General features: G+C 42.9%; 1 protein-coding gene across 3 annotated transcripts in view; it reads right to left on the bottom strand.

Annotated features, from left to right (window-relative positions):
* NEURL1 (neuralized E3 ubiquitin protein ligase 1) overlaps positions 1–27700 on the bottom strand; it is a 374377-nt gene that overhangs the window by 133833 nt on the left and 212844 nt on the right. For all 3 annotated transcript variants that reach the window (XM_033943883.1, XM_033943885.1, XM_033943884.1), the window contains exon 3: positions 26926–27247. In XM_033943883.1, coding sequence (XP_033799774.1) covers positions 26926–27247 — 322 coding nt within the window. The remainder of the gene's footprint in view (positions 1–26925; positions 27248–27700) is intronic.

The following is a 27700-nucleotide window of genomic DNA, read 5'->3' as shown; positions in this document are numbered from 1 at the left end:
CAGGCAGAAACCCAAAGAATAGCAACATTCCAGAGCTGAGATTGTGATGTCATAATGCCTCATTCCACCAATGCCTAAGAGCCAACCTCATCAGTGATGCCACAAAGGCTTTATTATCCTATACTTGGCTCACATAAGAACATAAGAGCTGCTGCCATACTGGGACAGACAGAAGGTCCATCAAGCCCAATATCCTGTTTCCAACAGTGGCCAACCCAGGGCCCAAGCACATAGCTAGATTCCAATTTGGCTGGCCCATCTCTTCTGTCTGTATGGAGACTGTAGTGTACTGCTGGGGGATGGCCTCGGTCTGCACAGAGACCTCGGTCCCCCGTCCTGGGTCATCCTCCGCCTGTACGTGGGCTGTGGCCATCCCCTGGATCCCTTCGGTGACTGGAATTCTGGTCTTGATTGAAGTCTTGGTGCAAAACAGATTCTATGCTGCTTATTCAACAAGCTGCTAAGAGCTGTCGCTTCTATCTCTTCAATATCACCCCAAATTTGCCCCTTCCTCTCTGAGCACACTAGCCAGACCCTTGTCCACACTCTCGTAACCTGACGCTTAGATGACTGCAATCTCCTTCTAACTGGTCTCCCGCAGTGTCGCTTCTCCCCCTTGCAATCTGTGCAAAACTCTGCTGTACGACTCATCTTCTACCAACCTCTCTACACTCATGTCACCCCTTCTCCTTAAATCACTTCACTGGCTCCCTATCTGCCATCGCAAATAGTTCAAGCTCTTATTGCTGACCCAAAAGTGTGTTCATTCTGCTGCCCCTCAGTATCTCTCCTCTCTTCTCTCTCCTTATGCACCTCCCAGAGAACTCCGTTCCTCAGATAAGCCGCTCTTAGCTTTACCCTTCTCCTCCACTGCCAATTCCAGACTTTGTTCCTTTCATCTAGCTGCCTCCTATGCCTGGAATAAATTACCCGAGTTTGTCCATCAATCCCCTTCCCGTGTTTAAAAGCAGACTAAAACCCACCTTTTTGATATAGCCGTCAATCCTTAACCCTACTCCTCTGCCCTCCAACTCAGCCAGCTGAGTTCCCCTTAACTGTATCCATGACATCCTGTTTGTCTTTGGGAAGCAGAGCTGAGATTGTGATGTCATAATGCCTCCTTCCACCAATAAGAGACAACCTCATCAGTGATGTCACAATGGCTCGATTGTCCTGTACTCCCCTCTGCCCTCCAACCCAGCCAGCTGATTAACCCTTCCCCTTAACTGTATCCATGACATCCTGTTTGTCTGTCTTGGCTGTTTAGATTGTAAGCTCTTTCGAGCAGGGACTCTTTTCTTCTTCTTTGTGACTCTGCAGCGCCGCATGCGTCTGGTAGCGCTATAGAAATAATTCATAGTAATAGAAGATTTCCCCAAGCAATAATAAAGGCCTCTGGACTTCTCTTTTAGGAAATTATCCAAACCTTTTTTTAAACCCCAGTAAGCTAACTGATTTCACCATGTTCTCTGGCAACAAATTCCACAGTTTAATTACACGTTGCGTGAAGAAATATTTTCTCCGGTTTGTTTTAAATCTGCTACTTAGTAGCTTCATCGCATGCCCCCTAGTCCTAGTATTTTCAGAACCAGCGAACAAGCGATTCACATCTACCCCTTCTACTCCACTCATTATTTTATACACCTCTATCAGATCACCCCTGAGCCGTCTCTTCTCCATGCTAAAAAGCCCTAGCCGCCGCTTTAGCCTTCCCTCTTAGGGAAGTCGTCCCGTCCCTTTTACCATTTTTGCCACCCTTCTCTTTCATTCTCTTCACATATCCAACAGACCACCAAAGCCTGTCATTTTTTTTTTTTTGCTATAACGTCGCTAAAATCCAGCCTTTCCTTTCTGAGCACACCGCCAAGACCCTCATCCACGCTCTAGTCGCCTCTCACCTGAACTACTGCAACTTGCTTCTCCCAGGAGTTCGCTAAGCTATCTCTCTCTCTCTCTCTCCTTCAATCTGTTCAGAATGCTGTTACACGAATCATATTCCGGCAGTATCGTTATGCTCACATTACCCCTCTCCTCAAGTTACTTCACTGGCTCCCTCTCCATTTCTGCATACAGTTCAAATTCGTCTTATTGACCTACAAGTGTATTCACTCTATAGCTCCTCAATATCTCTCTTCTCTTATCTCTCCCTATACTCTGCCCCGGGAACTCCATTCATTGGGCAAACCTCTCTTGTTTGTCCTCTTCTCCTCTACTGCCAACTTACACTTCTCCCTCCGTATTCGCGGCGGATGCGGGCTGTCAATAAGCGCGAATATGAAAAGAACGCGAATAACTTTTTTACATGTTATTCGTGGTTTTAAATAAACACCATCCTTTTTACTAATGAAACCGCAAATAACCAGCGATTTCAGGGCAGCCAAGCAACCAGCGATTTCAGGGTACTGAACAGAACACTAAACGTAAAAAAAAAATAAAATAAAATGAGTGATGATGTTTTTGGGGGGGGGCGGAGTCAGCGGCCGAAAAATTGCGAATAATCGAAACTGCAGGTACGGAAACCGCAAATATGGAGGGAGAAGTGTATTTGTACTCTTTTCTGGAGTTACCATATTTATGAAAACAAAAAAAGAGGACAAATGACCCTGCCCACGCTCCACCTTGGTCCCCCTTCCCATCCTCTGTCCCCTTTTAGTGCTCTCTCTCTCTCTCCCTTCCTCCAACCCACCTTCCCTACAAGTGCATATCTCTCTCTCTTTCCAACCTCCCCTCTCCTGTAGGTGTTTCTTTCTTTCGCTCTCTTCCCTTCTAACCCCCCAACCGCCCCATGGGCCCCCCTTTCTCTCCTTCCAACCTCCTCCCCTGTTTCTGTCTCTTCCTTCCCATCTAGAACTATGCTAATCCATGTTCTTTTCTCAAGAACTCTCTCCTTTCCATAATTCTTCTTCAACCCTCCCCTTCATTCTTTTTCTCCAGCCTCCCTCCATGCTGTTTCTCCAGCCCCCCTCCATGCTGTTTCTCTAGCCCCATTCCCTCCCCTCCCCAATGCTGCTTCCCCTCACGACTTCTCTAGCTCCCACTCTCCCACCTACCTCCTCCCTGGCCTGAACAATGTAATTTAATGTTCAGGCAGCTGGTGGCAGTGGCAAAGAGGAGTGTCTGCCTCCACTGCTCTGCCCCAGTAGCTGCCTCTCTGCAGCAATTTCCTGTTCCTGCGTAGGTGGGGCTTGCAGAGAGGTAGCTTCCGGGGCAGGCTGGCGGCAGCAGCCTCTCCTCTTTGCCGCTGCCACCAGCTGCCTGAACATTAAATTACAGCGGCTGGACCCAGGGAGGAGTTAGGTGGGGGAGTTGGGAGAGCTGGCTAAACCCAGACAGACTCCCTTATTTAAAAAAAAAAAAAAAAAAAAAACGTCCAGGCACCCGAACAATCCTTGAAAAAGAGGACAAGTCCAGGTTTTCCCGGATGTCTGGTAACACTACTCTTCTCTACTGCCAACTCCCGACTCCACCCCTTCTACTTTGCTGTGCCGTATGCCTGGAGCAAACTGCCTGACTCGGTACCCCAGGCTCCCTCTCTGGCAATATTCAAAGCCATGCTGAAAGCCCACTTTTTTGAAGCTGTGTTTAAGTCCTAACATGACCCACTTGTAAAGAATCCATATCTGTTTGTCATTCTATCTACAGCCCCCTACCCTTTCCACCTCATCATTCCCTTTGTAATTCCCCACCTGAGCAATGTGTATAGATTCACTCTTTTTGTCCTGTTTGTCGGTCATAATTAGATTGTAAGCTCTTCGAAGCAGGGACTGCCTCTTGTGTGTTTAATGTATAGCGCTGCGTACGTCTGGTAGCGCTGTAGAAATAATAAATACCGTAGTAGCAGTAGCTTTTGTAGATAACGTCTCATTTTGCGTACTCGCTCTAGGGCAGGGATGTCAAAGTCCCTCCTCGAGGGCCACCATCCAGTCTGGTTTTCAGGATTTCCCCCATGAATATGCATGAGATCTATTTGCATGCACTGCTTTTAGGGTATGCTAATAGAGCTCATGCATATTCATGGGGGAAATCCTGAAAACCCGACTGGATTGCGGTCCTCGAGGAGGGACTTTGACACCCCTGCTCTAGGGTGTGAAGTCTGTTCATGTCATCCTTTTTTTTTTTTTCCACAAGGTCTTTTGTAGAAGAGCAAAATCATCTTAAATAAGGATTTTATTCTGGAACTGTAAACATAGGCCGAGGTGGGGGCTTATGTGCAGAAAATCACCAGCACATTGGCTTTAGAAAACAAACAAAAACCTTACTCATCCCACAATATATCTTAATCCGTCTCCATCCAGCCTGCATGTGTTTGAAGTATAAACACGGATATCAGTACAGAGGGAATAGCAGGAGTGTTTTGAACACTAACAACGTGTGCGGTTGCAACAGGCCCTTTCAGGTTGGATCAGTTTTCTATTGTGATCATCAATAACCTACCGTACTTCTTTCCTTAAACAGTAGCCCAAGTTAATCTTCCGGAGCTGTACTCTGCCTCCTAAATCAATCTGTAGAGATTTCATATTATTTAAAAGAAAAGGGTTCATTTTCTTCTCACTGCATCCGAGCTGTGCTTAATCTCTATTCCAGTTTCTAGCTAATACCACTCTAATCAGGGCTCTGTATCTTTTAATATAACATTCACAATAGCTCATCTTCCCTCAATAACACGTACATGTGATGGCAAAGACACGGCATCGGTTCAACATTTTTTTTCTTTTTTTCCTGGAATGGATTCCATCAGATTCAACCCTTACCCAGCACGTTTCACGCCAAACCTTACCTCTTGCCTTCTTGTCCTGGCTGCCTATTCGGCACTGTTTTCTCCACTGTGACCAGTGATCCTACCAAACTGAGATCAACCTTCAGGGAATTTCAGCTTCCCATTCTACTAGGTTACTCAGGTACTGAAGTGGGACAAAATTTATGGGAGAGAGCATAACGTCTGAAACTCCTAATTGAAAAAATATATATATAATTGGGAGGTAGGTGCCTATCTTCTTAGGTGCCTCTACAAAGAGTACTGTGAGGATTCACAAAGGGACCTGAACAAACTAGGAGAGTGGGCGACGAGATGGCAGATGAAGTTCAATGTAGAGAAATGTAAAGTCTTGCACGTAGGAAACAGAAACCCGAGATACAGCTACACGATGGGAGGGCTGTTATTGAGTGAGAGTACCCAAGAAAGGGACTTGGGGGTAATAGTGGGCAAGACAATGAAGCCGTCGGCACAGTGCGCAGCGGCCTCTAAGAAGGCGAATAGAATGCTAGGTATTATCAAGAAAGGTATTACAACCAGAACGAAAGAAGTTATCCTGCCGTTGTATCGGGCGATGGTGCGCCCGCATCTGGAGTACTGTGTCCAATATTGGTCGCCGTACCTTAAGAAGGATATGGCAATACTTGAGAGGGTTCAGAAAAGAGCGACACGACTGATAAAAGGTATGGAAAACCTTTCATATGCTGAAAGATTAGAGAAACTGGGGCTCTTTTCCCTGGAAAAGCGGAGGCTTAGAGGGGACATGATAGAGACTTACAAGATCATGAAGGGCATGGAGAAAGTGGAGAGGGACGGATTCTTCAAACTTTCGACAACTACAAGAACGAGAGGGCATTCCGAAAAATTAGGAGGGGACAGATTCAGAACCAATGCTAGGAAGTTCTTCTTCACCCAAAGGGTGGTGGACACCTGGAATACGCTTCCGGAGGGTGTGATAGGACAGAGTACGGTTTTGGGGTTCAAGATAATTTCCTGAAGGAAAATGGGATAGAAGGGTATAGATAGAGGGTTACTATACAGGTCCTGGACCTGATGGGCCGCCGCGGGAGCGGACTGCTTGGCGTGATGGACCTCTGGTCTGACCCAGCAGAGGCACTGCTTATATTCTTATGTTCTATTGCATTGCGCCTAGTGGTGCCTCCAAGGCAAAGAAGAAAACCGCAGACCACTTTACAAGATGCAGGCAATGTCTATTTTAATAAACAATTTGTTGCGCACAAATAGACCACCTTTTGACAGGTAAAGGGGCCCAACACGGTCCGTGTTTCGATCGACACATCTTCGTCAGGGGTCCCTAAGACGGTGGAAAGAAAGATATATGCTCGCAACAATTTCGCCTTTTGTGGCGTGCCTAACACCAAAGTAAGCGTGTTTAGGGGTGGAGAAAGGCTTAGGTGCCGCTAGGCACAATTCTCTAAAGGACTTAGGTGCCTATAATGTAAGTTTTAAATCAGGTGCAGCGAAGCGCGATTCTGTAATGGGCGCCTAAGTGTGATTGACATTGATTAGGTGCCTAATCTTAGGCACCCATTACAGAATCTGACCCTCGCTTCCTAATTCTAGAAAATTGCGTGCCTAACTTTAAACTAAACTAAAACTAAACCTTAAGTTTGTTTACCGCATCATCTCCATAAAGATAGAGTTCGGCACAGTTTACAGGTAATTCAATAAATGAGGGAAGGACATAATAAGAAATTAGGGTGTCAAGTCAAAAGCGCGCCGGGACAAAGGTGCGCCCAGACAACTGAACGCAGCGCGGAGGCGCGCGTGGCTCAAAATTACTGTTTTTAGGGCTCCGACAGGGGGGATGTGGGGGGGGAACCCCCCACTTTACTTAATAGACATCGCGCCACGCCGTGGGGGCATTGTGGGGTTGTAACCCCCCACATTTTAATGAAAACTTCACTTTTTCCCTGTTTTTAGGGAAAAAGTTAAGTTTACAGTAAAATGTGGAGGGTTACAACCCCCCAAACCCCCCATAACACTGGCGCGATGTCTATTAAGTAAAGTGGGGGGGTTCCCCAACAAAAACCCCCGTCGGAGCCCCAGTTGTCGCCTTTGTCTTTCTCGCCGTTGTCTATAAACCGAAATTAGATTATGAAGGAGATAGCTAGCTTTACATTTTAAATAGATAGATTTACATTTTGGAGAAAAGCCAGGTTTTCAGATGCTTTTGGAATAATTGGAATGAGCCTAGGTTCCGCAGCGGGGTTGTTCCAAAGCTCAGTGAATTTGGAGAAAAGGGATTTCCCTAATTTACCTGCATATATGACACTTTTTAACGAGGGGAAAGATAGTTTGAGTTTGTGGGCGGATCTGGTAGTGTCAGGTTTCAAAGAATTCCAGGATAGTGGAATTAGGGGAGGAAGAATGCCATGTAGGATCTTGAAAATTAGGCAGGTACATTTAAAGTGAATCCTAGAAATCACTGGAAGCCAGTGAAGTTTTGACAGAAGCTTTTTGCTTTTTGCGAAGATCAACCTAGCCGCAGTGTTCTGGATCCGCTGAAGTCTTTGAAGATTTTTCTTGGTTAGACTTAATAATAATAATAACAGTTTATATACCGCAGTACCGTGAAGTTCTATGCAGTTTACATAAGTATAAAAGAAGGTACAAATTGATTGAACTTAAAAGAGGTGAAAGCAAGTGGTTGATAGGTCAAGAGAAGAAAGAGATGTACGGGTCAGCTGTCTAGATATTTCAGGAACAGATGTGTTTTTAGGCGCTTCCTGAATTCCTCATAAGTAGTGGGCGAAAGCAATTGTTCTAGATTTTTTACCCCATAATGCTGCCTGATGTGAGAGAAGGTGTTCATGGTGTTTTTTCAGTTTACATCCTCTAACTGGGGAGGAAACGAAGTTCGAATGTGAGCTTCTCTTGTTTCTGTTGGCTGAGAAGGAGAAAAGGTCAGTTATGTATTTAGGGGAAAGTCCGTCTAATACTTTATAGCAGAGGCAGGCGTGCTTCCATCGGAAGCCAGTGTAACTGCCGGTAGTAAGGTGTCACGTGATCAAATTTCCTTAGCCCAAAGATTAGTCTGACCGCTGCATTTTGCACTAATTGTAAACGTCACATATTCTTTTGGGAAATTGCTAAATAGGCGATGTTACAGTAATCAAGTTGACTCAGTACGAGGGATTGTACCAAGAGTCTGAATGCTGACTTATCAAAATATGATTTAATGGATTTAAGTTTCCAGAGACTTAGATAGATGGAATTACAATAGTCCAGTCTGGAAAGAATGATTGATTGTACAAGGACAGCAAAATGTTGTTGGCGGAAGCAGGATCTCACTTTCCTCAACATGTGCGCTAGAAACCTTATAAAAAGGAGCCCTAAGTCCTACACACCAAACATGCCCAAAATCTGCCCCTAACCACGTTTACTTTCTGGTAGGTGCCTTGGGCGAGGCACCTCCCAGAAAACAGTAGGCATCTACCAAGATAGACACCTACCGCCCAATTCATTTTAATGGAAGCTAATTATAAAGTGCTAATTGCTTCATATCAGCAATGATTAAGCTTTTTAAATAATTAACACCTCCCCCCTTTTACTAAACTGCGATAGAAGTCATTAGCGCCGGGAGCTGCACTGAATTCTCCGTGCAGCTGGGAGCATTCAGCGCAGCTCCCTGCGCTAATAACCGCTATTGCAATTTAGTAAAAGGGGGGGGGGGTTAGTTAGGCATCTAGATTGATGAGGTGTGCTGATCTAGGCATCTAACTTTAGGTGTATTTTATAGAATTAGGGCTTAATTTGGATGTGAAGACTTACACTAGTTGAAACCCGGTATAAATCCTGGCACGTGTCCCCCCAATTCTGTAAAACTGCACATAATTCTTTGGGACACCCCAACCCAACCATTCCCCTCTTGTAGCCATGCCCCCTTTTGAATCGCATACGTGAGGATTTGGGGATGGATCCTTATAGAATCGTGCTCAGTCAGATCAGTGTGCAAATCCAAATTAGAGCCCATTAATGTCGACAACTGGGTCTCAGTATTGTGCACAATTTGGGGTGCCATTTTTAGAATCCATTAATTAGAGCCCATTAATATCAATAACTGGGACTCGGGATTGTGCACAATTTTGGGTGCCATTTTTAGAATCCATGTTGGGTGCCATTTTTAGAATCCATTAATTAGAGCCCATTAATGTCAATTACTGGGTCTTGGGATTGTGCACAATTTTGGGTGCCATGTTTAAAATTTTGGGTGCCATTTTTAGAATCCATGTTGGGTGCCATTTTTAGAATCCATTAATTAGAGCCCATTAATGTCAATTACTGGGTCTTGGGATTGTGCACAATTTTGGGTGCCATTTTTAGAATCCGGGAATATATGTTTTTGCAAGCCTGACGTTATTCATCATGCCTTTATTTTCTTGCAGAAACAATGATAATCTCTCTCATGCCGGATTGTCTCTGGAAGATATATAACTGAATACCCCATATTTGCTGAATTAAATAGTATGGTTAAAAAAACACTGCTAAAATACTCATGCTCACTTTGACAAGCCTTGAAAAACTTGGGCTGTTTCAGACACTGGATGAGAAAGTTATTAGTGGGAGATAGACATACATGCATGCACACACACACATGGTGATCCCATAAGAAAGTAGACTAAAAATATGACTTTTCACCAGTCTGCTTGGTGTTATGAAAAAAAATGGGATTGAAAACTGAGAATGAAAATCCTTCATGAGCAGTGGAATATTACAGTATATTAAATAATATCTAGAACTGTTCAACATTGGTGACAGTGTATGAACAGCAGCTTAAAATATTAACTAGAGTGTATTATACTCCATCCCATGTGAAAGAAAGAAATTGATGAATTCAAAGATAGTTGGAAGGGAGATGGGTGAGTGAAGATGAACTCCCTACCTTTCTCCTTGCTGTTGTAAAATTCAAGAGTTCTGGCAGATAATTTACAGCTCTGTATGGGTACCAGAACTAATATCCATAATAGACCTCGATTAATTATTTTTGACTCCTCTAGGTGGACATACTGTATTCTAGGACTGGTTGGTTATTAGACATCATAAACTCTGTATGGGCAGGGCCAGATTAAAGGGTAGACCCAGGAGGCACGTGCCGAGGGCCTGGAATTGTCAGTGGGGCCCCCAGGGCTGGCGTTAGGGGTGGATCAAACAGGGCAGCTGCCCTGGGCCCAACAGATCCAGGGGGTCCCGATGTCCAAACTTTTTTATTAAACACCTAAATTTTCCTTTTCAGAGAGGCCCCGACACAGCAGATGTTCTCACAAGCTGCCAGTGGCTGCCCTGAGGCTTTCCCTCTGCCGCGATCTGCCCTGTTGGAAATGGGAAGTTGCGGCAGAGGGAAAACTTTGGGGCAGCCGCCAGCAGCTTGTGAGAACAGCTGCCATGTCGAGGCCCCTCTGAAAAGGAAAATTTTGGCTGCAGGGGAGAAGCAATCTCTTGCCTTGCCTCCTCCCCCATACTGTCCAGCTTTCCCTCCCCTGCTGACCGGAACTCCTCATCTTTCCCCCAAGAAATTCAGCAGTTTTCCTTCCTCCTTTCTCGGTTGTATTGGCAGGCAGGCCTAGCGTTAGGGGGGAGCAAGGAGAGCAGCTGCCTTGGGCCCTTGCCTTCTGTTTTGGGCCGCGATGATCGTCTGCTTTCTCCCTGCTTCCCCAAGGCGGGCAAAATCGGCAGCGGCGGCAGTGGTGGCGGAGGACGGAGTGGAGAGACAGAAAGAAAGGGGAGGGGACAGGGAGAGAGAAAGAAAGACTGAAAGAAAGAAAGGGACAGGGAGAGAATGAAAGAAAGGGAGGCAGGGAGAGAAAGAAAGGGAGGGGGCAGGAAGAAAAAGAAAGGGGAGGGGCAGGGAGAGAGGAAGAAAAAGGTTAAAGTTGGAGTAGGGAATGGAGTGTGTTGGGTGGTGGCGGCAGGCAGGGAGAGAGGAAGAAAAAGTTGGACTCATGGAGGGACAGAGAGAGATGTTGGTTGGGGAATGGAATGAGGTCTGAAGGAGAGGAAGCATGCAGGAGGAAGAAAGAAATAAATATTGGATGCAGTCAGAAGGAAGTGCAACCAGGGACTCATGAAATCACCAGACAACAAATGTAGGAAAAATTATTTTATTTTCAATAGTGATCAAAATGTGTCAGTTTCTTCAAATTTACATCTGCTATATTTATATTTTGCAGAGTATTAGGGGGTATGTGTCATTGTTTCTGTGGTGTTTCACTGTATGCAGTTTGGCTTCTTGGCAGTTCAGTTTAACCTTTATCTACATATTTCTATTTTTAGTTTGTGATTACTTATTCCATACTGGGTGAGGGTGTATCTGTATTCTGGGTGTATGAAAGACATGGTTTTCTGTTAGCGTTGACTAGCCTTGTTTGGCAAAATGCATCAGGAATGGATCTTGGGAGCACCTTGAATAAACCTGATTTGAATCTCTTTATTTTCTGCCGATCTTCTTTTGTTTCATGTTGGATTCTTTGGTGGATTGCTTGTCTTGTTTCGTTACAAGTTAACATACATGGAGTGGAACGTACTAGAGGAGTTACAGATTTGGTTGTTTATACATACATATGGGTTGAGAGGCGTTGTAAACTTGGTTATTAATATAGACATATTTCAGATAGTATTACTGCTTTACAATATATTTGAACGCTTTTATATATGCACTAGTCTTTAAGCCTGTTACATTAACGGGTGCTAGAATCCCTCTCCCTAACTGTCTCTCCATGGCCCTCTTCTGTCTTCCACCCCCCCCCCCCCGAGCAAAGCTGTCTGTCCCCAGCACACCTCCCCCCCAAAGTAGCCCCCTTTCCCTCTCCCTATCTCTCCATGCCCCTTCTGTCTCCTCCCAGAGCAAAGCTGTCCCCAGCACACCTCCCCCCCAAAGCAGCCCCCTTTCCCTATCCATGGCCCCTTCTGTCTACCCACAGCACACCCCTCCCCCTCTGTTTTAGAGGGTAGGTGTCCACACCTTTTTACTGTAAAGATGGAAGAGCAGGTCTTAATTGCAACGAGCCCTTTCCTTTTGTTTTTTTCCATATTTGTCTTTCGTTCCTATCCAAATTGTATTTCTAACCCTATTTCCTTTTGTCTCCCATCTGTCTGTCTCATTTATCCCTTTTTAATATGCCAATTATTAGTTGATGTTTCTTTGTAATTTTTTTTTAATTATTATTAATGGCATTTTTATTATGTTCATGCTCTTTTTTAAAATATATTGTAAGCTTGCTTAGAAATTAGATAAGCGATTAAATCAAATTTTAATAAAACCTTGAAACCAATAAAGTGGAATAGGGCTATAATCAATATATTTATACACAATCTCAAAACATGAATCCCAATCAGTCTGTGATAATTATAGATAAGGGATTATGGGCTTAAAAAGATTCAGATTTCAAATAAAAGAAAGAAACCCCTCCCCCCCAAAAAAAAAAAAAACCACAAACCGAACTCACCAAACTTTCATCACCATCTCATCATACCTCCCTGTTTTTAAAGGCAATTTTTTAAAACTGTACTAAAAATTATTCCAAAAACAGTTTGCAGAGAGACTTATCTTATATAGCACTCCAGGTGACACCTAAACATTCCCCACTCTTGCTAGTGTGTGTTCCTATACTTATACAAACAACAGCGTGGGCCATTTGGATATTGTCTGGATTGACATTCAAGATATGTCATAACATGCATATTCATATCAAAAGAACACATCCCTTGGATACAGCAAACACTCTTGAAATAAAGCTTTGCAATCCCTTCAATGAATATAAATCGTAAAGAAAAGCACTTTTCTATGAAATGGTTCCTATGAAAGGATATGAGTTTCGTAGCTATGTGCTTTTCTTCACGATTTATATTCATTGAAGTGATTTTGAATTTCATTGTTTTTTTTCACAACTAAAAAAGTTTAAAAAAGCTAAAAAGTGTGGAGGACTAAGCAATGATTGGGTGGTGAGGTGGGGGGGGGGATTCGTTCCCTTTGATTACCCCTCTGTGTCTCTGAGCTAATCCTACCATATGTCAAGCTTTATTTCAAGAGTGTTTGCTGTATCCAAGGGATGCGTTCTTTTGATATGCATTGAATCTTTCACTCCCTATTGATATACCGTTTGGTATTTCTTATGTTCCCTGTGATTTTTTGACTGACCAATAGTCAAATACTAAAGAAGTGTAAAACTCTACTGAATATCCAAAGTCACCTCTTAGTCACAAGTAGAAAATGCAATTATTTAAGTATATACTATACCACGCCTCAGAGACCGAGTATAATAGCAAAATTTGCAATATACTTGATTCGGTTCAAATCTCAATCATTGGCAAGTGGTATGGAGTATTTTTACTTTCACTATGTATATACTAGCTTTGCTTTTGCTCAGCTTTGCTTTACTAATGCTTAATTTTCAAAAGAGATGTGTAAACATCTTAAACACCAAATGCTATGAGAAATGTAAGATAGTGCAAATTTTAAAAGGAAAGCACTTATCTTAACGTTGTTCACACTGTGTTTGATCCCAACGGGGCCACCGTTTCACCTTAGGTGGCTTCTTCAGGGGAATTTGATAACCAGTGTCTGTAACAGATGACAAAAGACATAATTAATCTATAAAATGGTGTTTAAATGAGTACAAAAGCTTAAATTTTAAATTGCATATATTCAATCTGTTAGCAAACTTACGGAGCCGGTATTCGCTTCAACAAAATTTCTCAAAAAATGGCGTCGGCACACACCGACGCCGAGCCATTTAAAGGGCTTAGAATCAGCTGTCGGTACAGCGTTGAAAAACGTCAAAAACGTCAAAACGTAATGACGTGCACAGAGCTGACAAGTCGGGAAAGTTACAAAAAAAAATTTTTTTTGTAACTTTCCCGACTTGTCAGCTCTGTGCACGTTATTACGTTTTGACGTTTTTGACGTTTTTCAACGCTGTACCGACAGCTGATTCTAAGCCCTTTAAATGGCTCGGCGTCGGTGTGTGCCGACGCCATTTTTTGAGAAATTTTGTTGAAGCGAATACCGGCTCCGTAAGTTTGCTAACAGATTGAATATATGCAATTTAAAATTTAAGCTTTTGTACTCATTTAAACACCATTTTATAGATTAATTATGTCTTTTGTCATCTGTTACAGACACTGGTTATCAAATTCCCCTGAAGAAGCCACCTAAGGTGAAACGGTGGCCCCGTTGGGATCAAACACAGTGTGAACAACGTTAAGATAAGTGCTTTCCTTTTAAAATTTGCACTATCTTACATTTCTCATAGCATTTGGTGTTTAAGATGTTTACACATCTCTTTTGAAAATTAAGCATTAGTAAAGCAAAGCTGAGCAAAAGCAAAGCTAGTATATACATAGTGAAAGTAAAAATACTCCATACCACTTGCCAATGATTGAGATTTGAACCGAATCAAGTATATTGCAAATTTTGCTATTATACTCGGTCTCTGAGGCGTGGTATAGTATATACTTAAATAATTGCATTTTCTACTTGTGACTAAGAGGTGACTTTGGATATTCATTTTTTGACTGACAACATGAATATTGACATATTTATGTATACCGTAATTTTACTGCCTATTAGTAATCCCTTGCAGGAAACCCCTGAAAAACCCGTATATTCATCACCGAAGCAGGGCCCGGCCCTGAATTTCTGGTTTTAGTGCTGGTGACAGACAAAAAACACCAGCTAAATATCAAGGGGTTGAATGCCTTATGAGGTAAGCCTTTTTTGGCACACTAACCGTTCATTAGGGCTTAATGCCCTTTAGTAAAAGAGTTCCACAGCTGCAAAAGATTTGGAAGAAATAAATCCAAGCCCATGTAAGTGATTTTTGATAAAACCCTGAATTAGTTTTTAGGGACTCTTGGTCTCTTTTTGATACCGGTTTAATGTTTGTCTGTTTCCCGAAACACAGACTGTGTGCTGTGTGGCACCAGATGGAGTATTCTGAATGATGCTAGCCTCTCACATTGGCCTTCTAAATGCAACCGTCAAATCCGGCAGAGCAATTCCTGCTTTCCTGTGTTCCTGTGTACCGCAAAAACAAAAGGCACCGAACCTTTGACAAAAGCAGCAATTCCATCATTGCGTGTGTTGCTGGCAGTGATCGACGAACTGCATTATTGTTGTCCCCAATGACCTGGTTTGTTGGTCATTCCTGCCCAATTGTTGTATATTTAAAAAAAATGTCAATAAAGATGATTGAACTAAAGCGACAGGCGAAACCAGCATGGACTGAGCAAAGAGAAGAAACCTGCCATATCTCTCGGTTCAAATGCACCGTGCGAGTTCACTCCCTCACCGGGATAATCCCAGTTTTAAAAAGAGATACATAGGGCTCCTTTTACTAAGATGTGCTAGGGATTTAACGCGCGGAATAGCGCACGCTACATTGCCACGCGCGCTAGACCTTAACGCCAGCATTGAGCTGGCGTTAGTTCTAGAAGCGCAGCGCGTGGTAATTTCCTGCATGCGCTAAAAACGCTAGCGCACCTTAGTATAGGATGAAGTTAAGAGGTGATAAGCTCCGGAGTAATCTGAGGAAATACTTTTTTATGGAAAGAGTGGTAGATGCGTGGAACAGTCTCCCGGAAGTCTGTGTCTGAATTCAAGAGGGCCTGGGATAGGCACGCGGGATCTCTCGGAGAGAGAAAGAGATAATGGTTACTGCGGATGGCAGACTAGAAGGGCCATTTGGCCTTTATCTGCCATCATGTTTCTATGTTACTAAAGTTCTATGATGTCACAATGCAGGTGTAAAGAGCCTTAGCCAATAGGAGAGGAGATGCAAATGTTAAGAGCCCTAGCCAATAGGGAGAGGAGGAGATAGTAGTTACTGCAGATGGGCAGACTAGATGGGCCATTTGGCCTTTATCTGCCATCATGTTTCTATCCTTAATCCATGTATGTCAATTCTGAGTTTTTCTCATATTTTCAGACGGAATATATGATAACAGTGTATCAAAATTCTAAAGGTAGCGGTAGAATTTGAAGGTGAAGCCAGTTTTGGAGACTGATATATAATTTCTGATGTAGTGAATTTTAACTGAAGCTCTGCTTCTAACTGTACTCTACAGTGTTTCTTTTTAACAAAGTGCAGTATTTTTATTTATTTTAATTTCATATATACCGTCTGCAAGCCCATAAGCTATTGAAACAGCATGCTTTCTGGTACAGTAGGTATAGTTCTGTCATTGGACAACTTACAATCCAAGTTTACACCTGAAGCCATAGAGGGTTATGTGACCAAAAGAAGATGTAGTGAGATTTCAACTAGAGAATGGCACGGGGACAAATTTTTCCCCGCTCCCCCCCCCGGGCACTCATTTTCCCGTCCCGTCCCCACAAGTTCTTTTCCTGCCCCTGCCCCATTCCTGCAAGCTCCGTCCTCATCTGCACAAGCCTCAAACACTTTAAAATCATAAGTGTTTGAGGCTTGTGCGTTTAAGGCAGAGCTTCCAGGAATGGGACAGAGACAGGGACAGCAACAAAACACACGGGGACGGGGAAAAATTTGTCCCCGTGTCATTCTCTAATTTGAACCTGATTTCCATGGGTCTCAGCCCACTGCTCTAACCATTAGGTTATGAAGGATATCTGATCATATAAGAAAAATTTAAGACCATTTGCCAAAATCCCCACCAACCCCACCCAAAAAATCTATAAATGTCGTGTAATCAGATAGTTGGTTAAATGACCAAAGTAGTCAGCGGTATGGTAATAATCCCTTTATTAAAGAAGAAATCAAATCACTGGATATAAACGTAGCCACGTTTCAGCCTAGGGATGCATCAGGGCAAGAGCTCATACGCGGAAGAGACATTCTAAGCTTTTAGCCTGAGTAGCTCCATTCTTCTTATGACATCGGTTTGTTGATTCATCTGTTTCTCTTAACCCTTTCAGGACCAAGGGACATATTTGTCCCATAACTTTAAAATCCTATAAATTTTGATTGGGATAGTCTACAGTTCTAAATTTGATATGTACGGATTCCATATGATACTGCCTTTATGTAAACAAACTGGTTCCGACATTCATTCATTAGCGTCGTTGCCAGATTGACGAGAAGATTCACTTGCCACACTGTCCATAAGCCAGAAGTTTGATTTTTTTAAAAAAAAATAATGATATTTCACAAAAAAAAAATCAATTTTTTGGCATCTGCAAGCCCTTTTTACCATAAAAATGTCGTCAAAACCACAAAAATTGGCCTACGATCCTTATGGTCCTGAAAGGGTTAATATATTAGATTACGTTTAGTGAATGTCTCTTCTGGATATGAACTCTTGCCTTTAAGAAGGTCCTGTTAGGCTAGTCATATCCAATGACTGATTTTTTTTTCTTCAATAAAAGGATTATCACCATGCTGCTGCCTACTTTGGTCATTTTTCCAACTGACTGCATGTTGTTTGTTGGTGGGTTTTTTTTGCCTCTATTTTACAGGGCTTAATTTATAAATACTGTATAACATAAAAAAAGAAAGAATCCGTCTGCTTGATTAACTCAGCTCCTCTGCCACGTGTATCACTGCTTCAGTCCGAGTAGGGTAGTGTCTGCTTTGTTTGCATTTCTGGAGTTGCTGTTACTGTAACTCAGAATGAAATCTTCCTGTTTTTGCTTTGCCTTCACTGACTTGTGTATCTTGGGATAAGAGAAACTCAAGGTCTCAATTAGGCCTTTCTAAACTGCCACCAGGCAGTCATGCATTGTATATTAATTATTAGGAAAAGACCGAATCAATCAACCTGAGTCACATATTTCTAGTGAATAAACATTTGATAAATATACAATTTTATGCAAGTTGCATATAAGCTCTGTCTGAACCTGACTCTACGAGCTTGCATTATTCTGACTGTTCTGTCATATTACACTTCTCCCTTGGTATTTGCGGGGCATAGGGGCAGAGCCGGACCGCAAATTGAGAAAAATCGTGAATATCTTCTCGTCCGGCTCTGACCCACCCCTGCATCCCTCCCACCTTCCCCCCGGCATCCCGGCCTTACCTGGTGGTCTAGCAGGCTTTCGGGGCAGAAGCGATCTTCCTACGCTCCTGCCCCGTGCAGATTGCCAATAGGAAATGACTGCCGTGAGTTCCCATAGTCTCTCGAGACTACGACGGGAGCTCACTGCAGCCATTTCCTATTGACGATCTACATGGGGCAGGAGCGTAGGAAGATCGCTGCTGTCCCAAAAGCCTGCTTGACCACCAGGTAAGGCCGGGATGCCGGGAGGAAGGCTGGAGAGAAGTGGGAACGTGGTAAAATATGATTCCCCCCTAAAAAAAAAAAATCGCAAATATGTGAAACCGCGAGCGTGGAAACTGTGAATGGGGAAGGGGAAGTGTAGCTCATTTTTGCAAGCCGACAGTTGTGGTAAGCTAGTCCTGGTGCAGAATGAGCGTATAGTCCCCTCTTCAAGATTTCTCATTTTGATTGGCTGCAGTTGGAAACATCAAACACCATTTTTTTTCCAGGCAATCACTCGAGAAACCATGTCTATAACTGCACAATATGTAACTTGTCATAACACACTGTGGCACTCTACGTGCATTACTGGATCTGCCCAGAGGCTGAGGCTGCCATAATAAACAGATTAAATATTTTAAATGGATTGCTAAATGCTTTTATCCAGTATACCAGTTAATGGGCAGTAAATGTGACAAAGTGTTGATAAGGAGAACATTTTACAGGGCACATTCCGGGAAAAAGCAGTGTGACACTTAATCCAGGCCGTGTTTCGCGGCAAGAATTTGCTTTTTGGAAATTGATAATTGCATTGTGATTTACTGCTTTTTCTCCACCTAAAATAACAGCGCTTGGTCGTCTCATTTGTCCTAGTTTTAGTGGGTGCAGGCTGCGACTTTTCATCACAAAGTGATTCTTTTCCCACTCATAACACAGACTTGTTAAGTAGAAATTCTGCCCTCTGGAAGTTTGGTTTAATCAGCAGGGATTACCATAAAACTAGCTCTGAATCCACGTTCTTTTTTCAAAAACAGCAATATAACAAGGGGGACTTTCAAACATTTAATAATAATAATAATAACTTTATTCTTCTATACTGCCACAATCTTGCGACTTCTAGGCGGTTTACATTCAAGAGAGCTGGACATTCAGCGATTTACAATATGTAGAAGGAGTACAGAGAAACACAAAAACAAAAAAAGGGGATCCAAAAAAGATCTGCAGAAAAAAACCAGCCAGGATCAACCAAAACAAAACTGCAGACTGTGTACAAGAGGTAGGCAAATTTTAACATGACAAGAACACAATATATAAAACCCTTTTACCAATAAAGGGACCCGACACGGTCCGTGTTTCGGACAAACCTTCGTCAGGGGTCCATGGTAAAATAGGGGGGCTAAAAAATGTTGGCTTTTTCGGCGAACTTGATACACACAGGCATCCCGTCGAGATTCTTCATTTTTTGTGGCATTTTTTAGCCCCCCCCCCCTATTTTACCATGGACCCCTGACGAAGGTTTGTCCGAAACACGGACCGTGTCGGGTCCCTTTATTGGTAAAAGGGTTTTATATTTTGTGTTCTTGTCATATTAAAATTTGCCTGCCTCTTGTACACAGTCTGCAGTTTTGTTTTGGTTGCTGAAGGAGTACAGAGTACAGAGACTTTAAGAAAGCGAAATTACAAAATATATTATTTGCTAAGAATTTCAGAGAGGACCTGTAAAGCAGTGATTCCCAACCCTGTCCTGGAGGAACACCAGGCCAATCGGGTTTTCAGGCTAGCCCTAATGAATATGCATGAGAGAGATTTGCATATGATGGAAGTGATAGGCATGCAAATTTGCTTCATGCATATTCATTAGGGCTAGCCTGAAAACCCAATTGGCCTGGTGTTCCTCCAGGACAGGGTTGGAAACCACTGCTGTAAAGAAAAGTCGCGAATTTCAAAATAACAGCGAAAATTACAATATACAGTTTGTTTAGAGATTCAGAGGGGACATATTAGAAGAAAGGTCCTGAAATTACAAATGCTGTTCGATTAGGATTTCGGAGGGCATATTGGGGAAAGTGAGAACAGAGCGTTTGGTGAGATTCTGTTTAGGTGATATATCTGTCGAATAGGGCAGTTTTTATGAGTTTTCTAAAAGCATTGTAGGTCAGTTCAGCTTTATTAATGTAATTGTCTAGCCAATGTTGTTTGTTTGCTTGGTGCATGAAAGTTCTGTCCAGAAAGGTTTTGTATTTACAATTGGTTATGCTTGGGTATGCAAAAAGATAGCTGTTTCTGGTTTGTCTTTTAGGGCTGTAGAATTCAAAGTGTGTTTAGTCCCCAAACTAGCTTGAAACATATGCAGGAGAACTTGAATATTGTTCTTGCCTTGACTGTCAGTTCTTACGCCGTCGCAATCTTGCCTAAGGGCTTCTTTTACGAAGGTGCGCTAGCATTTTTAGCGCACGCACCAGATTAGCGCACGCTATAGTACGCGCTAGCCAAAAATCTACCGCCTGCTCAAAAGGAGGCGGCAGTGGCTAGCGCGCGCTATTCCGCGCGATAAGGCCCTACCGCACCTTCGTAAAAGGAGCCCTTAGGAAGGATTGCTACGGCGTAAGAACTACATAGAAAGAGCCACTCCTCAAAAAGAGAGACTGCTAAAAAAAAAAACATTTTTGCAACATTATATAAAATACTAGAAATACTGGCAATCGTCCAGTGGGGGGGGGGGGGGGGTAAAAAAATCCACCAGAAGGCAGAGGGGATGGCAATGATATTAAATATTATTTGGTCCAAACCCTAAAGAGATAGTGATTGCCTTTTATTTTTATGCCTGTGTGAGCGTTTGTGTTTTGGTGTTGGGAGCATTCTTTACCCTCCTTCTTCCCCACTAGTTTGAAGTACAGTAAAGCATAATTCGTTCCAGAAACATGCTTGTACACTCCTTCCGTATTCGTGGGGAATGCGGGCGGACCATAGGCACGAATACGGAAAAACCGTGAATAACTTTTTAAATGTTGTTTGCGGTTTTTAGAAAAAGCCTTCCGTTTTTATTATTGGAACCGCAAATAACTTTTCTACAGCGAGTTTTGGGCAGACAAGCAAGCAGCGATTTCTGGGCAGGCGTGCTGGGAAGAAGCCTTTCTCTCTACGGATGCTGGGAAGCAGCATTTTTCTCAGTGCACACTGGGAAGCATGGAAGCAGCGAATTTGTGGGAGAGTAGCAGCGATTTTCAGAATGAATGGTAAGCGATACGCTTTATTGGTACAGTAAAAGGAAAAAGAACTTCAAGTCGTGCAGTTGACTGCAAGATTTTGGCCTGCCTTGGACGATAGAGCTTTCAAGGTAAGTGGTTACTTTGTTGTATCTTTGAGACTGCGTTTTTGGGTAACCACTTTTTCTTTGGTTTGAAAGCAGTGAAAGTATGATGTCTAAATGGAGTTTTTTTTTTTCCAGTACCTGTGATGACAGTGGCTCATTTTGCAGTCTTTTTAGTGTTTTTGAGCCAAAAGATTGAGGTCTGTTTTTCCTCCACATGTCTTGTTAAGTGTTCCATGTGGATGTATGTGAAAATCATAGCGTAGACTTCAAACTGCGCGGATTAGTTTTTTGGGAGAGATATCTTACTTGTACCCGAAATGACGTGGAGGAACTGAAAGAAACCTCGATGAACCTGGATGTTGTACTGAGCCAACTTGACAAGTTAGAGTGATACATCAACTAGACAGGATAGTATACACCCCAGGGTACGCACACGTATTTTCCTGCACACACGGTGGGAGCAGTCATTTGACAAATATACACACGGAAAAATTAACCAGTATGAGCAAGACAGCTTGATCATAGAATTGCCAGCACCAACATATGGTAATGTTGATAGCTGTTCCATTTTACAAACCAATAGGTAAATGCTTCCAATGAGGGGGGTTATAGAGTGAGTGTGTGTCTTAGAGGTAGAAATAAACAGTGGGGGTATTTATTGAATGTAAGGAAATTTAAGAATTTATTCATTCATCTTTGGCAGAAACAAGCACTTTTTAAGAATATTCGCCACAGCTGCTGGGGAAATTTTCCCCCCTAAACCTGCTGCCTCCTCAACAAATCAAAAAGGAAACAACGAAAAGCTGGGGATTCACCGAACCCCCTGAAAGCCACCGGTGCACTATTAAAACAATCATCCAACACGGTCACCACATTTTGCCCACTCTTGTGCTTCTTAGTGAGAACAGCCTGCGTCCATGCTGCTGTGAACATTGAGCACTGGTGAACATTTTTGTACATTTTAATTGGGATCACGAATCCTTTTTGCCTTTTCACTTCTGGGATTATACCCCTGAAACAGCTCAAGAGTGGGTGAGACATGGACCATGCCTAGGGTTGCCAGACTTTCTGGTAGCCACGCCCCCAGCCCCACCCAGGCCTGCCCAAGCCATGCCCTGTTCTGCCCCAGCCCCGCCCCCCTCAACCTGTTCACTTGTCGGGAGGGCATCTGTGCATGCGCTGGTGTGGCGCGATGATGTCACATGTCAGTTTGAAAGTGGTCCCCACAATATTAGGTGGTAGGGGTTAAGTGAAAGGCGTACTGACAAACGCCAGGTCCCAGGTTCAGTTCCTTCACAGATGACTCACCAGGAAGTAGAATAATAGACACGACCAGAGGTGATTGCATAAAGAATATATTATAGAAATAGTCTTACAGAAAAGTAATATTTATAAGCATTACAATTAAGCAGAGAGCATTACACTTAAGCAGAGAGCAAGCAGTCTCACTGCCTTACAGAGGTCAGAGGCAGAGAGGGACATAGAAGCTTGTAGTTCTAGGAAGCTTCATGTTAGATAAATAAAGGGAAGTATAGAAAAAGAGAGCGATATTGATAGCTGCATAGAAAAAGAGAGAGAGAGAGAGAGAGAGCCATGTGTGTTGCAGAGAGCAGGCTTTTATACCTTGGAATCTTATTCTGAATAGAGAAAATATTGTATCTCCCAGTATCTTTCTGTTTAGAACTTGCAAACTGTTTGAGACAATGGTCAATTTAATAGACAAAGGAGGGTGAGAAACCTGATGGGATTAAGTCTCTGGCTTCTTTGTCCCATTCAAGCAGGCCATTGTCCTAAGCACCCTCTTAATCAGACATTAACACCTTTTAGCTAGTCATGATTCAATCAGGGAAACGTAACACAGTCTCCCTGCACACAGAGTCTATCTGCATTCCCATGCCAGAGTTAGATCGATATAATCTCCCAGAGGCCTCTAGGCTGACATCACACACATGCGCGCGTGCACGTGACATCACCGCGTTGCATCCGCGCATGAGCAGACGCGGTCCTGACGTCGCTACTAGCTGGAAGCTTTTCAAAACCTGGACAAAGTGCCCCACCCGGACATGTTATAAATAAATTACTCATTCCATATACTACCACACGTACACTCCAATCCGTGGATCAAAAACTATTAACGGTCCCATCACTGAAAATAATAGGAACACAAAGGCTAGATATCTTCTCCGTGAACGCGCCTTGGCTCTGGAACGCTATGCCGGCATACTTAAGAGAGGAGGAAAATTTAACACGTTTTAAAAGTAACCTGAAAAGCTTTCTGTTTAAAGATGCCATCAAAGAACTCAGGGAGAATCGATGTCCAAGATGAAGGCTTTATTCAAACAAATAAATAAATAATCCATATAAAAATGTCTAGGGCAGGGGTGTCAAAGTCCCTCCTCAAGGGCCGCAATCCAGTCGGGTTTTCAGGATTTCCCTAATGAATGAATGAAGTTATCCTGCCGTTGTATCGAGCAATGGTGCACCCGCATCTGGAGTACTGCGTCCATTATCGGTCGCCGTATCTTAAGAAGGATAGAAACATAGAAAGATGATGACGGCAGAAAAGGACTACAGCCCATCAAGTCTGCCCACTCCACTGACCCACCCCCTTAAGTCTATACTCTAGTGACCCTATTCCTTATCTTCATCCTCGTAGGGATATGGGGATATGGCGATACTCGAGAGGGTTCAGAAAAGAGCAACACGATTGATAAAAGGTATGGAAAACCTTTCATATACTGAAAGATTAGAGAAACTAGGGCTCTTTTCCCTGGAAAAGCGGAGGCTTAGAGGGGGCATGATAGAGACTTACAAGATCATGAAGGGCATGAAGAAAGTGGAGAGGGACAGATTCTTCAAACTTTCAAAAACTACAAAAACGAGAGGGCATTCGGAAAAGTTAAGAGGGGACAGATTCAGAACCAATGCTAGGAAGTTCTTCTTCATCCAAAGGGTGGTGGACACCTGGAATGCGCTTCCAGAGGATGTGATAGGGTAAGGTACGGTATTGGAGTTCAAGAAGGGATTAAATAATTTCCTGAAGGAAAAGGGGATAGAAGGGTATAGATAGAGGATTACTATACAGGTCCTGGACCTGAAGGGCCGCCGCGTGAGCAGACTGCTGGGCGTGATGGACCTCTGGTCTGACCCAGCAGAGGCACTGCTTATGTTCTTATGTTCATGAGATCTATTAGCATACAATGAAAGCAGTGCATGCAAATAGATCTCATGCATATTCATTGGGGAAATGCTGAAAAAAACGACTGGATTGCAACCCTCGAGGAGGGCTGGTCTGGGAAACATATGGACCCAACATGGTCCGTATTTCAACAGTGTAGTCTTCTTCAGGGGTCCCTGCATTTAGGGCCACATAGGGATCCCTGAAGAAGACTACACTGTCGAAACACGGACCATGTTGGCTCCATATGTTTCCCAGAGGTTCCGGCCCTAGACATTTTTATGTGGATTATTTATTTATTTGTTTGAATAAAGCCTTCATCTTGGACATCGATTCTCCACGATTTCTTTCTTTCTTCGATTTTACTCTCTGTGGAGGGACCAGGGTCGATTTTCTTGTTGTTTAAAGATGCCATCAACCTATAATTCCTCCCCAAAAGATAATTCTGTTTTCCCCTTTATATTTTCTCTCTCCTTTCCATATTGTGCTGTCCATATATGTTACCTCTCTCTTTTTTATAAAACAGATTGTAGTTCTACCCCCACTATCCTTATGTACCAGTTAGTGTATTCAAGTTATTTTATTGCTAACAATTTATAAGTTGTATGATTTTTTGTGTTCTTAAATTTTTTTTTTAATCTTGTAATTCGCTTAGTAACACTTGATAAGCGATCAAATCAAATTTTAATAAAACTTAAAACATGGACGTCTGTCTGGTAACCCTAACCACATCAGGTGATTGATTTAACAATGAAATTTTGTTTTGGAGCACTTCGTCTCAGATCTGTTTCTTTTCCATTATAAGAAAATATTTGCCAGAATGGGTGCTATAATCTTATCTCCCAGAGTGCTATTCTGTGTCACCTTGATCTACTTCCCAGAACATTGCTCTCCAGAACATTGTCAAAAATACTAACCCGGACCACATTCTTAGCAAATTCTGTAGTTTTAATTGTGCTTGCATTGCAGTAAGATGTCACCAGCCTCTGTGGTATGTGTTACAGTACATTTTATCACATTTATAAGCATGGGAAACTTACACTTCCTGGTTTAAGTGTTCCCATATCACATTTTCTTTCAGCAGTTCTGAAATACAGCTCTTTATTAAGGCAATAATTCTGCTCCATGGTCGCATCCAAATATAACATATTATTGCCCATCTGATAACAAATGGAACATATTAATAAACAATTGAATTTCTGAACAAATTCTTCCCCCAACCATGTCTCTTCCATCCTACCTACTTAGAAAGGAATATTTCCTTACTATACCATAAGAACATACAAATAGCCTTACTGGGTCAGACTAAAGGTTCATCAAGCCCAGTGGCCGGTTCTCGCAGTGGTCAATCCAGGACACTAGTACCTAGCAAAAACCTAAGGAGTAGCAGCATTCCATGCTACAATCCAGGGCAAGCAGTGGCTTCCCCCGTGTCTTTCTCAATAACAGACAATGGTCTTTTCCTCCAGGAAATTGTCCAAACCCTTCTGAAAACCAGCTACGCTATCGGCTCTTACCACAACCTCTGGCAATGCGTTCCAGAGCTTAACTATTCTCTGAGTGAAAAAATATTTCCTCCTATTGGTTTTAAAAGTATTTCCCTGTAACTTCATCAAATTTCCCCCTAGTCTTTGTAATTTTTGACAGTGAAAAATCAATCCACTTGTACCCGTTCTACTCCACTCAAGATTTTGTAGACTTCCAATCATATCTCCCCGGTTTTATCATACCTCTCTGTAAACCTCACCCTCACCCCAAGTCCTACTTACCCATCCAAACTACTAAGTATTGCAGTGGCGTACCAAGGGCGGACCGGGGGGCGGACTGGGTGCAAGCATGAGGGAGGTGTTCCCGGCCTTGGAGTCATGGTCTGGGAACTTCCCCTAACAGTGCCTGCAGTTCCCCTTCCTGCTTTCTCCAATGACATAATTTCCTGTTTCCACCCAGGTGGACCACGGCAGATGGAAAGCAGGAAGGGGAGCCATGGGCAACATCTCTGAATCACCGCTAAGGCCAATAGTTTATTCAGCTTGATGGAAGGTAAAGGCAACAACGGAATGGCCAGGAGAGAAGGGTGAGAACATGCTGGGCCTGGATTAATAGGTTTTTTTTTTGGGGGGGGGGTTTAAAGTACAAAGCGGGGGAGGAGGGTGTTAAAAAATTATCAACCCCAGGTGTCACATAATCTAGGTATGCCACTGAAGTACTGAATTTCACAATCTTGTAGTTAATGAAGCCAAAAAGGCTTCCCAAATTTGTACAAATGTTACCTTTTGTTTGTGACCCCTCTACTCCCAGACAAATCTTCCATTCACATTGACTCATGCATTTGGTTCCTCCATTTAAAAAAAAAAAACAACACCTCATCAGTGGGCTCATCGTTGATCCACTAAATCAAGACACAGCATTTCGTTATTAAGCACATTTTTCTAAGAAATAAGATATGAGGTCATGAGCTAATATCTACACCAGAGGTGACAACTACAGTCTTCGAGGGCCATAATCCAGCTGGGCTTTCCAGATATCTGTAAAGAACATACATGAGATTGATTTGCATATGCTGCTTCCATTGTGTGGAAACAGACCTTATGCATACTCCTTGTGGAAATCTTGAAATCCCAACTGAGTTGGGGCCCTCAAGGACTGTGGTTGCCCAGCCCTGATCTTCATAGGTACATGCTTCTTTTAGCAATTTTAAAAGATTCTTACCTAAGAGCTGTACACCACGAGTGAGTCCGTAGACGTCAATCAAAGCCCAGAGTGGCTCCGTTGTCCTTACACCACTAAAGAACAGCATTGCACCAGAATCATTGACTCGGTAAAAAACACGTCCCTTCTTGTCCACCCAGAACGCTATGATGTTTCCTTCACTGGCAAACTCTTCTGGCAAGGCTTTGGCCCAGAATCCACTCTGAGAAACCAAGTCGGGGCAGGCGTACTTGGGTAGGGTGTTGGGGTTAATCCTTGAGGGGTCTCTGGAAGTAAAGCCGAGTCTAAGAGCCCCACTCCAGCAGCACTGCTTCTTCGTGATCTAGGAAATAATATGTCAGAAAGATTTAATTTCATTAAACATATAAACAGGACAGTGTCAAGCATAATAACATCAGTCACAAGCTAAACCGACTTTAATTTTCTTTCTCCCTGCAGTGGTTTTACTGAAGCTAAAAATCCTGCCAGAGAGTTTCTTCTGCGGTGAGATAAATGGACCTAATTTTCAGCAGTTCAGTTTGCTTTTTTCCAAATATATATTGCTGCCAATAAAATACTTGAATAAAGCCCATGTTAGAATAAAACCCACGTGACATCGTAGACAATTCTCATTCCTAGTTTTGATCAACATCTGAAAATAAATAACTTGCAAAGCAAACAGACTAAAGGCAAATCAGTATCAACATGTTGAAATCTACCGTGATCCCTGCCATGAGCCTGTGACAAATGTGGGAAAAACATACAGCGAACATGCGCAATGGAAATTATGTGAGTT

This window comes from Geotrypetes seraphini, chromosome 4 (assembly GCF_902459505.1).
Source record: "Geotrypetes seraphini chromosome 4, aGeoSer1.1, whole genome shotgun sequence".
Classification (NCBI taxonomy): domain Eukaryota; kingdom Metazoa; phylum Chordata; class Amphibia; order Gymnophiona; family Dermophiidae; genus Geotrypetes; species Geotrypetes seraphini.
The sequence above is the reverse complement of the archived record's forward strand: the minus strand, read 5'-3'. Positions and strand labels throughout refer to the sequence as shown.